The 15326-nt window shown below is 41.0% G+C and overlaps 1 protein-coding gene across 1 annotated transcript in view; it reads left to right on the forward strand.

The window, feature by feature from the left end:
- Window positions 1–787: 787 nt before the first annotated feature.
- Window positions 788–15326, forward strand: part of mmp24 (matrix metallopeptidase 24) — a gene marked incomplete at both ends in the record, with an annotated part of 78737 nt that continues 64198 nt past the window's right edge. The window contains one exon of the mRNA XM_079241763.1: window positions 788–931. Coding sequence (XP_079097889.1) covers window positions 788–931 — 144 coding nt within the window. The remainder of the gene's footprint in view (window positions 932–15326) is intronic.

Consider the following 15326-nt stretch of genomic DNA (forward strand, 5'->3'; position numbering starts at 1 on the left):
ATTCCCTTTAAAATGAAATTGCTTAAAATAATAAATACAATACAATACAGTACAACTTTATTTATAATGCACTTTAAAAACAACAATGTTGACCAAAGCACCACATTCTGGGGGGTTAAAAAAAAACCAAAAAAAAACCAGAACAAATAAAATGCATTAGGACAACTTAAAAAAATTACAGTTATCAAAAATAAAAAAAAAGTGGAATTGTTTTATTTTATTAAAGGTAAATGAGCCTCACACAGCTCACTTTCAGTTTCAATGTTTTAATTTGAACCTTAAGAGATATTTCCTGCAAAATCAGAAAGGATGTGTTTTACCTGTCTTTAACTTTTAATATTGTAATCTGGATTAAAGGAGCCTTCACTCACACACACACACACACACACACACAGACACACGGCGGGGTGCCTCCGCAGCGCCCCTCGTGGCAACAAAACGCTCCTGCAACAACATCCATCACATCTCTCCGTCCCTCCCCCTTCTCCTCCTCTCTGGTACCCGGGGCGGCCAACCTGCATCCGCGCGTTATTGCAGCCTGACTCCTCCAGCTGTTCTGCTGCACCTCCGAGAGCTGCGCGCTCCACGAGCGACAAACCGAGCCGAAAATAGCGCGAGGAGGAAGAGGAGGAGGAGAAGGAGGAGGAGGAGAGACGGGCTGAGCAGTCGGGATGAAGCCCGGCCACACGGACCGTCTCCTCCGGTGAGGAGCGGAGCAGGAGCCTGGAAAGCACCGGCGGGAAGCGGCGGAGGAGGAGAAGGAGAGGGAGATTTCGGGGACACGGCCATGGCGACGGGAGGAGGAGGAGAAGGAGGAGTGAGGCGGAGGAGGAAAGCGGGGCTCCCCGGGTTCTGCTGGAAAACCTGCTACTTTCCCATTTTGTTCTGGGTGGTTTCGGTGTGCGGGGAGGAGAAGACGTTCATAGTGGAGGTGAGAGTCCCGAACATCCAGCCGAGGAGTCATGCGCTCCTCTGGATGCTTTTCACGCGCCTCCCCCCCCCCCCCCTCTCTCTCCTTCTTTTCTTCCCCTCCGGCCTTCAACCTGCCACGAAAGTGATATGCAGCCTCCGTGAGAGCAGCGAATGAAAGATTCACGAGTCACTGAACTGAATGAATCAAAGCAGATCAACAAGAGACGCGCGCGCGCGCGGCTGTCAGCTGGGCTGAGTGCCCGCGCGCAGGTCTTTTGTTTCCACACAAAGGTGTTTCATTTGCTCATCAGGCTGAATTGTTGCTGCTGGTTCAGTAAGAGGGGTTCTGGAGAGATGTGGGGGGGGGGGGGGGGGGGGGGGGGGGGGGGGGGAAGCAGCTGCTTATTCCTTTTTCAACATCTTGGTGTGCACGTTTAGAAAACAGGGAGTGCGAGTTCACGTGCAAGATGATGGTGCATCAGGCTGGAGGAAGATGTCAATAAACATCCATCAGCATTCAGGCAGCATTCAGGTGTACCTCTGCTTTCATGTGCTGCTGAACAAAGCATCTCCAGACTCTGCTTCCCCATCTCCCCCTTCTGAGTCCAAATATAGCCTCCCCCTTCCATAATTTATGGAAATGGCAGAGTTGGAGGGGAGAAGAAGCCAGGGGAAAGAAAAGGAGATGAATTCTGCCTAAATGTTAAAGCAGGCAAACAGAGGAACTTGCTTGTTGTTGAGGAGATGTGAAGGATGAGGATGTTTTTCCAGCCTCAGCAGGCGTGAGCAGGTGTTACTGCTGTTTGCTGAATGTGCAGGATACCTTGTTGGGAATTTGGGTCATGCTAAATATGTTGTGTTTTTTTTTCCTTTCAGTTCTTGGAGGCATGATCAATGGTATCCCTGTTTAGTGATGTTTGTGTTGCTGGTGACACTTTGATTCAGACAAAGGAAGTGCCCGTGGCGGTGCTGAGCGAGCTGCAAACAGCCGACGTGTCACGCCGCCGCACAAAGGATGAGATGTTTTCTGCCTGCTGTCAAATCACAATCCTGCTGTTACACGACGTGCTGATGTTCAGGCTCTGCAACAGTTTTAGGTTTAACTGGAGGATCACAGAGAAGATTTACACCCTCCAACGATGCTTTTTGTTCTTATGATAAAGTCAATGAAATATAAAATTGTCCCAGATGTCTGAATAATGTCTGAATATTCTAGTATTATTCAACCAGTAATTGAAAAATCCACTAAGTTTTCAGTTTGCAGCAACATTTGAGAAGGATAAGCAGCACAAGCATTCTGCATATGTCTTTAAATAAAAAAAAGAAAGAAAGAAAGAAACAGAAATGGTAACTAAAATTTTCTTTAAATCCACTTTTTGTTTTAGATTGAATTTATTTATTGGAAAAGAAAAAATGAAGACAAAAGGGATCACAAGGGGTGAGTTTATCATCATCTGCTCTGGGCAGAAATGTCCCAAAGTGTTGCAGAGCTGAAGGGGACACATTCTCATGTGTTGATCCTGCAAAAGTCCAAATAAAGTGAAATATATCAACATGGTGCAATTTATTGACGCGTGTCCTGGAACATGATGTTCTTTTAACTGAAGTCCAAACAGGAAAACAGCCTTTCGCCGCTTTGAAGCTGTTGTGAAGGACTGATGACGATGGTGTGAGGAAGCAGGCCTTCAGTTCGAACTTCAGACATTATTTAAAAAAAAAAAACACACAATCTTTAGATTTAAAGTTTGCTGTGAGCTGTAAAACAAAAGGACTGAAATACGGTTGGTTTTCTGTTCACATTTTGCAGAATATATTTAGTCAAATATTCGGTTGACATTTATATTTAGAGATCTGAAATCTGAAAATATTTGCCTTTTATTCAGTTTTTCATTAAAAAAAAACAAAAAAACAGTTTGTTATTTTTATTTACAAAAACAGTGTACTACTTTCCTTTGTTTCAACGAACAAACAGCTTCAGGACCACTGAGTCAGGAGAAGCAACAGCTTCTTCACGCTGTGAGATAATGTCAAACCTGCCAGAAGCATGTAGAAAGACACGCAGACATTATTCCATCTTCTCCACTCAAATTCTGGCATTAGTTTCTGATAAAACCCTGATAAACCCTCTATATATGTTAATTTACACACACACACACACGTATATATATATATATATATATATATATATATATATATATATATATATATATATATATATATGCTACTCCCTGTGTTGTGTTTGTATTAAGCCACTAACAGTAGTATTCATGTTAATTTGTTCATGCAGTTAGTATTACCATTCCATTTTTACAGTGTTTAATGAGCTTAACCCACATAATCAATGCTGCTGCTCATTCTACAGATGTATTTTCCCTACAAATGAAATTTCAATTAAATTATTGTGTTTTACAATGTCAAGAAGCATTGGTACAATAGAACAAAAGCACAAAGTACTAGTTTATTGGCTTCTTGTACCACGTCGGATGACTCTGCTCCGCAAGGCAGAATTTATTTCTTTAAAACAACAAATACATACTTTTTGTAATCATAAGAAAACTGCTGTAGTTATCATGCACGCGCAATCCTCCGTCACACATTCATTGAGCTAAAGTACTGAAATACCATTTTATCAGAAGCAGCTGCTCAGTTTTGAGTTTTCCTCTGACAAAATTAGTTTTGCTAAAAAGAAAAAAAGAAAAAAAAAAAGAATAATATTTATTTTGTTTTAAAGTAAACATAATGAGAAAAATCCCCATTTTATCTTCAGAAAACAAGCGTCAGTTCCAGGCATCCTCAAGATAAAGACATTGCGTTTTTATTGTTCGAGCTTACACACATTAACGTAGCTTCGGTGTGTGTTTGTGCCACTGAGCTCTGCACCAAGGGAGACGCTCGGTGTCCGAACAGCTGCAGGCAGGATGCAGCTCTGGCCTTAAAAAACACACATACCTGCACAGTGCAACGAGAGAAGGAGGCGTCAAGCTCTTTGTCTGACTCACTTCTTCGTGATCTTTTGTCTGTTTGGCTGTTTTACACAACAGGTCATGTTTTCTTTCGCTCCGAAGCTTTCGGCTGCGTGTTTTTGGTGGGAATATTTTTGGCCAGTAGCTTCAGACAACTGCTGTGTGGGATGTAGCTGCTGTTGGGCTAAACTGCCTTTTCTGTGAAGCCCATCAAACAACAGATTAACCCTTCGTTAGTCATTACTGTGAAGCTGTAAAGGATTGATTCACTGATCTGGTTTTGAGTAAAGGATGACAGAGCTTAAAGGTAACGAATGGGATGACAAAGTGATGTTGATCTTTGAGGTGTGGACGGTGAAGCAAAGTGGCATTTTTGCTGCCGTTAAGTAGAAGGACTGATGGCAGTCAGACTGTAGGTGGAATGATTTATTAATGATGACCCTGAATGACTACAACCTCAAGGGTTTCTGTCATTTATAAGAACTGGAGAAGACAGAGTGGCCAGGTTGTGGACAGAGTCATAGTTTAATGAGATGAAAGCATGTTAGTGGACTCCTGTGGGCTGGTTTCTGTGTGTTTTTTTTCCTCTTTCCCAGGAGGAGACGAGCCATGGGAATGTGGCGGTCCCAGGAGGGCTGTAAACACTACATTACATCTGAGAAATGAGCTCAATGAGCAAGCAGTGCTGCACTCATCGAGCCCAGACTGTATGCTGGAGGTATTGGCAGGTGTGAGTTCACGGCTGTTACCATGGTAAAGCATGAATGTTTTGCACGGAGGTTCTTCCTTCTGTTCTGGTCCACCAGCCCAAGTTTTAGGATTTAAACTGACAGCCTCTGCGTTCATCAGTGGCTTCCTGTCTCCATTTTTTTTTTTTTTTTGTCTTCTCCCTCTTCTCCAGCCATTGTCCTCCTCGCACGCCCACTCTCCCGTTCGTGCTCAGCTGCAGCTGTAAATAAGCGGAGCTGTCACTGCTCGTTTGATGAGGGTATTGTTCTGTTTGGATGCAGCGACTCGGGAACAAACTGCATTTTAAAAGCAGTTTGAGGAGGAGGAGGGATGCAGACGACGACGGCTCACTCTGATGAACTCAGACTCTTCACTGATTTTCTTCTTTAACCAGTCTGATGTTATCAGAAGTCTTAAAATATTTATTTAAAGCGGCTTCAAAGAGAACAAAGCAGCAAATACATCATTAAAAACAAAAAAAATGCTGCCTTGATGGTGAACTGTTAAAAAAACGTGATCATGAATACATGTGCAGATGGACATGAAGTGAAATTATTTTAATGACGTCCAGCAGAAACTTAAAGGTAGAATATGTAAGATTTTCAATATTTTCAAAATAAATTAACTAAAAAAATAACTACAATCATAATTAGTTTTTTTTTTTTTTACATGTAGGTTCCAGTCTGTCCATATTTGATGCGTTATTAAATTACAAGTTTAATTAATGACAAAGACCCTTCTTGAATGTTTTCTGACCAGTAAAAAAAAAAAAAGTACTTTTTTCCACCAGTAGGGGGAGTATAAGCCCATTTATTGCAGAGCGGCTCTAAGCTACAGCTCACAAGCGATTCCTGCCCTCATTGGAGCTGGCAAGGAGGAGGGGTGAGGGGGTCAGTTTTTCTCATTACTACCAACCTGTGGTCGTTTGTGGAGGTAGCAGTTTTGTGGTTTTGCTCACGACCTGGTGTTTGCCACCTGGTGGTGGAAAGAATTGCCTTGAAATCTTACATACTCTGCCTTTAAAGGGTAATCTTTGTGTCTTTTGCAGATGGAATGAGTCATTTTATTTGCATTTAGCTTTATTTCAAACATGATGAAAAAAGAAAGAAAACAGTGACGTAATGTAAATTTATTGTAACAATAAACAGCATCAGTTGAAGATCGACATGTAATTAGAGCTGGGCGATGTTTCATACTGAAATGAATTTGTCTTATACTGGAGCACCTTTAAGAGCCGACCACGTCACCGGTGACAGGAAACCACATGCATAATTCAAATCATCATAATTCCTCAACTATTCATGCTTCCGATGGAATTCCAACAGATTCGGAAAGCAAAGAGGCGGAACACTACAGGATTGCCTTTGTTAGTGAGGTGGGGGGAGTGAGTAGAGCAGGAAACCAGCACTTTGTTGATGACAGCATGGTCAGACTCAAAGGAATAAATTGACTAAACAATGTTTGGATCATGGTGGGAAATTATTTTATGTGGACGTTTTTCACTGCTGCAGCAGTAAAACCAGGATGCAGAGGAGCAGCAGGGGATGGGGAGAGTTCAGAAATGGAAGCTGTAGCAGATGTTGAAGTTAAATGTCATGACATTATCACAAAAAAAAAGGAATAAAATAAAATAAAAGTGGGGAGAAAAAAAGTAAATAAAGAACTTTCCACAAGGTTCAAGAAGAAAGTCTGAGCTTCAAAGAGACACAGAGGACCCAGTTTCTTAGTTTGAACTTAGTCAGGTTTGTTTTGGTCATATCAACAACAGCTCGAGTCCTGGTTAGTTTTTGTTGTTGTTTTTTTTTAAAAGTCCAGTTTGTTAGAGATGGATGGGTGATGGGTCTGAATTTGCAACCAAACTCTAGTGTGGATCAAAGAACTCTGGTCTGCCTATAGTTGTAGGTTTTGGTCCACTTCAAGTGAATCAGATGCAGGAAGTGGACTACAGCGCAGAAGGCAGTGTTGGTCCGATGCAGTGCATTGTGGGTAAACAATGAAAACGTTTGTGCGTGTAGGACGATATCTGTGTGAAACAGCTCGTGATCAGAGATGGACTGACAATGAGGCAAAAGTTCTGACAGACACGTGGTCATCCAAGGACCACCAGGATTTGCTTCAGGTCCATGTTTAGCTCTGATGTGGTGGAATCAGACGTTGTCCCACATAAACAGATGAGCAGGTTTTCTTCTTTGTGTGTTTTGTCTCCTTCAGTAGCTAGTTGTTGATGCAGCGCCGCCCCTGGCAGGTGGTGGAACATATTATTTATTAGGTTTGGGTCATTTAAAGTCTGATACCAAACTCTACGTGGCAGAATGTTGTAATCATCACCTAAACCCTAAACCAAGTCCTTAATCGTACCGAGTATAATGGGCTGTTAGGTGTGAATGCCCTCTCAGCGCATTTACTGGAAAATGGGGAAAAGCAAAGCATGCATCAGCTTTTTCTGTGCTCTGTTCATTTCTTTCCTACTCTTGTTGGCCTTCCCAGAAAGTCATCCTAGCTCTGGTTTATCAGAAGGAGGCCTAAATGTAGACTTCCTGTTAACTAGTCATTGTTCTAGCATCTGAAAGAAAAGTACGGCACTTTCTCCAGTCTAACCACTCAGAGCCTCGTAGCCCGTTTCCTTCGCAGGAGAGAGGATTCCAGTAGGCCTTCGCAGACCAGAGGGACACAGAACAAGATTCAGTTTAACTCCAGGAGATGTTGCACCCTTAAAGTGGACACACTGCACTGATAAAACAATAAGTAATAATAACTTATTACAGGGTGTTTCAATTATGTCAGACATTTTCTAGTTAATGTCCTGCAGGATACAAAATGTTCTGAGTCTTTGTGAAAACAAGAAGTAACCTTTGTGGGACAATCCCAACAGTTCTGGCCATATGATGTGATGACATCCCACAATGCCCTGCGGGTCACGCCAGCTTTTGATTTCTTTCTGAAGTAAATTGTTTTAAGACAAGCTGAGATTAGAACGGCAAAGTCTGGTCTGATGCATCTGGTGATGCCGTTTTCTAAATTTGAACTGTTGTACAACCTTCGAGGAGAAAGTTGGAAATCAGGAGTCGATTTCAAATGAAAGTTGAGTCAGACTTTAACTTTCTTTTATAATGTTTTTTGTGAAATAATCGCATCTTAATGCATTCGACTGAAAAGAATTGCTTCTAAGTATGACTTACTGCCAACAATGTTACTATTTTTAAGATATGTATAATCAGCCCATGTACATGTTTACCATGTTTGCCTCTGGCTTGAAGCTAACTAATAACACGCATTACAAGGGCCCCGGTGCAGGGGCCTGCATGACTACATTAGACGTTTACATCATTAGATGTTTACCTCATACAACAACATCAGTATTGAAAACTTTACATTTTCTTCTCCTCACATCAAAAAATGAATAGACCAAATTATCAACTTGTATGTCCCCATCCTGTGTCTACAACACACAGTTCAAATCTTCTATTTCACAACATTTACAGACAGATTTACTGAAACTGCTGTTCTTTTGTTTATCTTCTTTTTGCATTTTGTGTATTTTTTTTTTTTTTTTATACCGGTAGATCCTTTTTGCTTTAAATACAATCCAATCCAATACTTGCAAATACATACAAGTAATGTACTTGTATTTACTGCTTTTGTATCACTTGTGTGTATTACACTACACCTGAATACAGTCATGATAAAAATGTATGTTTTATTAAGTTTACTGTGCTTTTAGTTGTACACACTCAAAAATAGAGGTACCAGCTTGTACCTAAAAAGGTACAAATGCTTGTCGCTGGGGGTGTACTCTTTTGAGAGACATTTCTGTACTCTTCAGTTCTGGTCTATTTTTGTACCTTATCAAGTTATGTTTTTTATGTTTTTCCCAGCATTAGGCCTGGTCCATGCAACTTAGCAATATTATCTTATCTTTAATCTAGAAATAATCTTCAAAAACTCAAAACACTGACATTGTGGGCTATAGCAAGTGTTGTGCGTCTAAACCGGTCGTACCAATACATTTCTTTTGAGGCGACTTTTTAAAAAAAAATTTTCAATAAAGTCATCAAATATCAGTTGTAATATGTGGTGAAGTCGTAGGGGGATATACTGATTGCTGAAGAAAAGCTGGTAAAAGTCCCAGTATGCACTATATGCTGTAAAAAATAGTTCCGGTATGCAAAAGGATATTATTTAAAAATGCAGGTACTGTGTACCGCTGCGTCCCGGCCCACTTAAAGCACTGCTGCTAACAATAGTTTTTGTCACGACAAACATTTTTCAATGCTGCAGGTACCCTTATGGTTAAAATGGTACAAATTTGTACTTTATGTCCCTTTGAACCCTTTTTCATACTCTGAAGGTGTGCTTCTGGTCTCTTAAAGACCAGTATTGTACTTTTGAGAGAACATTTCTTTAAAATATACCTATAAGTACAGAAATGTCCCTATCTTGTACCTCTATTTTTGAGAGTGTATGTAAGCCTCGTATTCTCCAGGATTGCGATACTATAAACTAACTTCCTCTGAACAAGATGAGTCTACTTTCAAACCAGTTTGTGGTACATAATTAAACCAAGGAATTCAATTTAATTTATTCTTTATATATTCACATGATTAATGATGCATTTTACCTCTATATTTCTCCTATGACTCCCAAACAACATCAAAAGAGTTTAATTAAAAATGAAGGACAATTTCTTTACATTAAACAACTTTTTAGCTGGTTTAGTGACCTCCTTTTTGACCTCCTCAAAAAGCTGCTGCCTACATTGTACATACAGTCATTGCAGTGGTGAAGATATACCTCATTTATCTCAGTCATTCTGGACAAAAGGCCCAAAAGGACTCATGATGAAGAGGTTAGAGGCATATAGCGAAAGAAAAGTCAATTCTGGGAGAAAAAATGAGGCACGCAAACTTAGACACAAATCATAAAAAAACATTGATGTGTTTTATAATAAAATGCTGTATCTTTATTTTGTTCCTTTTAACTGAATCCATTAATCACACCGCCATGATGTTTGCATGTAACTAAGAGTTAAATTTCAGTGTATAATATCAGTCCCTACAGGAAGAAAAATATTAAAATTTATTATTAGACATTTTAGGGTCATTCACTTAAAAATCAATTTAAAACTGATTTGATTACTCTGATATTTGATAATAATTCCTATCATTTGATTAGTTGGCCTGTTTACTAATCGTCTCAGAGTGTAATGCAGCGTAAAAGCTCCTGTTGTGATTTAATTAGCAACACAAGCGACACAGAAAGACTCTCACGTTGTGCAGGCAGATGAGTTAAGTACCACAATGTTGTGTTTTTGTGGCAGTTATTTGCAGCTCCGAGGTGTGTGTCCTGCAGTGTCATGGCGATGGGACCAGGATGGAAACGCGAGGCGGTTCTAATAAAAAGAACACCAGGCAGGGCTGTTTTTGCTGTGAGGGAGAGTCTCTGTAAGCTCCCCGAGTGCAGCGCAGAAGGATTACGTTTGATCAGAGTGGCAGCACAGGAAGAGGAAACCATTTCACACCGAGATGTAAATTTAATTATGCCGTGTGCCTGCAGTCAGTACAGATCATCCTGCTGGAGCACCATAATGCTCTTTGCCGATCTAACTGACTGGTTTGTCAGAAGCTGATAGATTTTTTTCTTCAGGATCTTAACATTCATTCATTTTCCGAACTGCTTATTCCAATTCAGGGTCGCGGGGAAGCTGGAGCCTATCCCAGCTGGCTTTGGGCGACAGGCAGGGTACACCCTGGACAGCTCGCCAGTCCATCGCAGGGCCACACACAGAGAGACAAACAACCACACTCACTCCTAGGGGCAATTTAGAGTGACCAATTAACCTATCATGCATGTCTTTGGATGGTGGGAGGAAGCCGGAGTACCCGGAGAGAACCCACGCATACACGGGGAGAACATGCAAACTCCACACAGAAAGGCCACTGACCAAACCAGCCAAGGATTGAACCAGCGACCTTCTTGCTGTGAGGCCACAGTGCTAACCACTGCGCCACTGTGCAGCCCGGATCTTAACATGTTATAGCAAATTATACATGTGGAGCTTAACTTGAATTTGGGCATTATTTCAGTCATTATTGTGCAAATTGCACATTTACGTTCCACGTTAAGTTGAGGTTAATTCCTAAACTTGGAGTTGTGATTTCCTGATGGTGTGACGAGTATAGATGCACTCCTCAGCTCCACCTTGCTGGTGCCAGGTTGGACACCCTTTTTCCTTCAGAACTGCTTTGATTCTTGGTTTTATAGATTTATTAAGGTGTTGGAAACATGCTGAAGAGATTTTTCTCCATATTAACATGATAGCATCACACAGTTCCTACAGATTTGCAATTACACATCCCTGATGAGAATCTCCTGTTCCATCACATCCAAAAGAGGCTCAACTGGACTGAGATCTGGTGACTGTGGAGGCCACTGGAGTACAGTGAACCTATTGTCATGTTCGAGAAAGCATTTGGAGATGACATGAGCTTTGTAACATGATGCATTATCCTGCTGGAAGTATCTATCAGAAGATGCTACACTGTGGTCATAAAGGGATGGACATGGTCAGCAACAACATTCAACTACACTGCTGGGTTTGCAGCATGCTATGTTGGTACCAAGGGGCCCGAAGTGGGCCAAGAAAATATCTCCCACGCCACTACACCACCAGCAGCCTAAACTGTGGCTACAAGGCAGGATGTTTTCATGATTCCACCATATTCAGATCCTACCATCTGAATGTGGAGCTGAAATGGAGACTCATCAGACCAGGCAACATTTTTCCTCCTTCTGTTGTCCAGTTTTGGTGAGTTTTTGTGAATCGTAGCCTCAGTTTCCTGTTCTTAGTTGACAAGACTGACATAGAGAGGGGTCTTCTGCTGCTGTGGGCCATCTAGTTAAGGTTAAACATGTTGTGTGCTCAGAGGTCATATTCTGCATATCTTGGTTGCAATCAGGGGTTATTTAACTTCCTGTTGCATTTCCATCACTTCCAACCAGTCTGCTCATTCTCCTGTGATCTCTGACATTAACTGGACATTTTGATCCAGACATCTGCTGCTCACTGGATATTTTGTCATTTTTCAGACCATTTTGAACAAAAACTAAAGAAAACGAGAGAAATAATTGATTCATTTATTACTTTTTAGTAACTTCTAAATCTGAAACTGTCAGAAAAAAGAAACAGTTCATCAGAATGTGTCTCTTTTAGTATATTTAAGACTGAGCGTTTAAAGACAATGTCCAGTCGTACAATATGTATTTAATTTAAAATAAATATTTTTTTCTCATGGGATTTTCATTTATGCTGTCAAATCAGTAAATGAAAAGTTAAAACAATTTAATTAATTCCATACTTGGTAGTTTTGATTAGGACTAAGGTTGACTGCAATATTCAAGCAGAAAAGGAGGGAAAAGTATCTGTAATGTCTTTAAAGCAGCGTTTAGAAGAGGATTTTTTTGTCCAGTTACTCTAAATGTTGGGAGATTTTCAGCAAGATTATTAAAACAAAACAAAAAGAGACATGACATATTAAAACTGATCTTGTTGTAACTTTTTACCTCAAACTGCTTTATTTCAGGTTTTCCTGGAGCTTTTTCCTGTTGTGTTTCTTAGTCAGATGAAAAATAAAAGGAGATGGTGTTTGAACATCGCCGCTGTGGATCATAATTCCCCATCAGTCCGGTCCGGATGTTGATCTGGATCAAATGATGTGACAGGAGTTATGAGCTGATGCAAACCTCTGAATTATTCAGCAGGTATTTATGGTGAAGCTCCCCTTTTGTTGACCCAGAGTGTCTTCTCTGTTTCCCCCACTTTGATTTACAGCTGACTGACAGTTTTCAGCCATGTTGGCTGCATCAGTCGATCCAACGGAGGGTTCTGATGACTGTGTTTACTCCAGATGTTCTTGATGTAATCTGTTCTTTTCTTTAGTGTTTACGCTACAAACCACTCCTTTAACAGGTAATGCTCGTTTATTTAGCTCTGGAAGGTTTCAACAAAGGAAACTTTTTTTTGTCATCTTTCTTTTTCCCTATTGTTCTCCCTCCTTGGCTCCTAACAAAAGCAGTGGTCTATATCCTGGCAGACATCGATCGTCTGTCCTCCAGCGTGTGTGTTGGATGATATATGAGTGTTATATGACACCACAGACATGAGGTCATCGCTGCGAACCCATCAGTCCCACCTGGACGTTCTTCAGAGGGTTTCATTTTACATAAACCTGAGTGTGGATGTCGATGCGCAGCGTTGACTGAAATGATTCAGCTGCAGATGCTTGATGTTTTTTTTGGAGACGGGCTACAGGTGCAGTTTCAACATTCTGCAGCACACCTGTCCAGCTGTTTTTAAAGCTGAAATCTAAAACTTTGCTTCATAATGATACACAAACACAAATGGATTTGATATCCTCATGTTCTGCAGCCAAAAACATACATAAGGATGCATTTTTATAGTTGTTGCCCATTTCCATAGAAAGGAAACATTGTAAGGTTTTAACCTTAAGGAATGCAGAATGGTGAAGTCCCCCTCAGGTGTACAACCAAAGAAAAGAAAGGAAGCAGAAAGCGCAGGACTCCAATATGCATTTTTTTCTTTAACAATTTACATTCCTCCACCAGTATATATAGACTAACCACAACCACCCAGAGCCCACCACAGGAGTGTATCAACAATCATGACCCTCAAAAACATGCAATACAGCGTAACTCTAAGCCCCATGGAAAAGACTCAATTATGCCGCATCTTTTACTTTAACTATGAAAACAAGTAAAAGAAGACTAAGCACAACTTCCCCAATCCCCCCACCCCCAACTCCAGGCCACTTGGTTGGTGCAAGCCAAGCTAATTAGGCACACCAAGCCCTTGTCAGCAAGACTTATGGCGCAACTCCATGATAGTGCTGATCTCCAACATCACCTCAGAGAGAGAGAGATGTAAGGCGGGGGGGGGTCAGAAGCAAACCAAAAATACTAAAAGTAAACTCAAATGATGCCTACTCCAACAAATATTCATTTTTAGTGATTAATACATCAACAAAAAAGAAAGACAGAAATAAATGACGTCCTCCGATGGACTGGCGAGCTGTCCAGGGTGTACCTCGCCTTTCGCCCAAAAACTGCTGGGATAGGCTCCAGCTTCCCCACAACCCTTCATCAGACTAAGTGGTTAGGATGATGAATGAATGAATGAATTTTTGAGTGTGTGTCCCATGAAACTGAGCCCCTGCTTAGTGAGGGAGGTGGGGGGGGGGGGGGGGGGGGGGGGTCTGCATCTCCCACACAATATAATTGTATCTCAGTTTCATTTATCAGGATTTAAAGACACTCAAAATAGAAAAAAAAATGTAAATGATTTGGCAAACAGTGTCTAAGCTGCATTTAAGTGATTTATAACAGTTTCTGGTCTGAAACATTCACGACTGACTGCAGAGACATGAAACCTGATGGGAAATGGTGTATATCTTAGTTCATTTCAGAGATACGTACAAATGGATTTCTGAATTAATTCATTTAAAAAGAGGGCATGCAGTGTTGAATTAAGTGTGTTTGTCCATCCTGAAGATGAAGCTGCAGGTTTGTAACAAAGCGCGAAACCGGATCCTAGGAACGTGTGGTGCTAAGGAAAAAGAAAAGAAACATTTGACCCTAAAGTCATTTTTAAAATGGATGTAAATGATGACAAGCCTTGTTTTTCTCTGAGTCTAAACACATGCAAACATGAGAACATTTCACTGCACGGATGTTTGGTTTCCTCACGTCGCAGCTGTCCAGTGAGCTCCACGGATTCAGTGGGTGAAGCTCATTACTTCCTGCTGCTGCTGCTAGCGAGCGAGATGCCAGGAAGCCTAAAATAAAGCCCCCATTCAGGCGGTTGCAGTCTCCTCAGATACACACTTAGGAACAATCACAGCAGGAAGGGTGTGAAAGTGTGTAAAAACACATTTATAACAGAATCATCCCTGATGGCGGGAAGCGGCTGCTTGCTGCTTTGTAGACGGAGGAAGAGGAGGTGTGTTAATTTTCCAAATTTTGTTGTTTTCAGAAGGAGTAAAAAAGAAAATGGATTTGTCCCCGTTTTTTGTGCGTTTGCTGCAGTTTGGAACCTTTTGTCATTTTATGCTCACTTACTGGTTTTTGAGTGTGAAGTCTTATCATGTTTGTTTCTTGTTTTTTCCATCTTTGTGTTGTCAAAGTACATGTTTGGTCCGTGAAAGTTTGACTTCAAAGGCATGATGATCAGACACCATCGATATTTAAATGTGATATTTACAGGAGAGAGAACTGTGATTTTATCCTGGCTGATGAGTCCGATCTGACCCTCGTTGTGCTGTCCTGCTGTATCTCGCTCAGATAATCAGGTTAAGGAAGCAAAGTGCAGAAATCTTGAGAGCAAATTTCCCCGGAGACGCTTCAGAATCTGCCTCTTTGCTCCTTGGCTTCACTTGATGAGGAAATATTCAACAGAATGATGCAGAGTCCTCTTCATTTCTAACAAATAAGCACAGACAGACTGCAGCGAGCACAGATCTGCATCATCAGTCACTCGCCCTTCGCTCTTCGCTCTGTGTTGATTCTTGGTTTCTGCTGTGAAGTTGTGTGAGAGGAGGCTGAATCAGTCTGCTTCCTGTACATGTAAATATCAGATTCAAAACCTCTTTTGTGCCATTTAAGAGAATTAATAGTTTCCTTTTTTGCATAAATTTCTATAGTTTGAGTCTT

This window comes from Telmatherina bonti, assembly GCF_933228915.1.
Source record: "Telmatherina bonti genome assembly, chromosome: 6".
NCBI lineage: Eukaryota > Metazoa > Chordata > Actinopteri > Atheriniformes > Telmatherinidae > Telmatherina > Telmatherina bonti.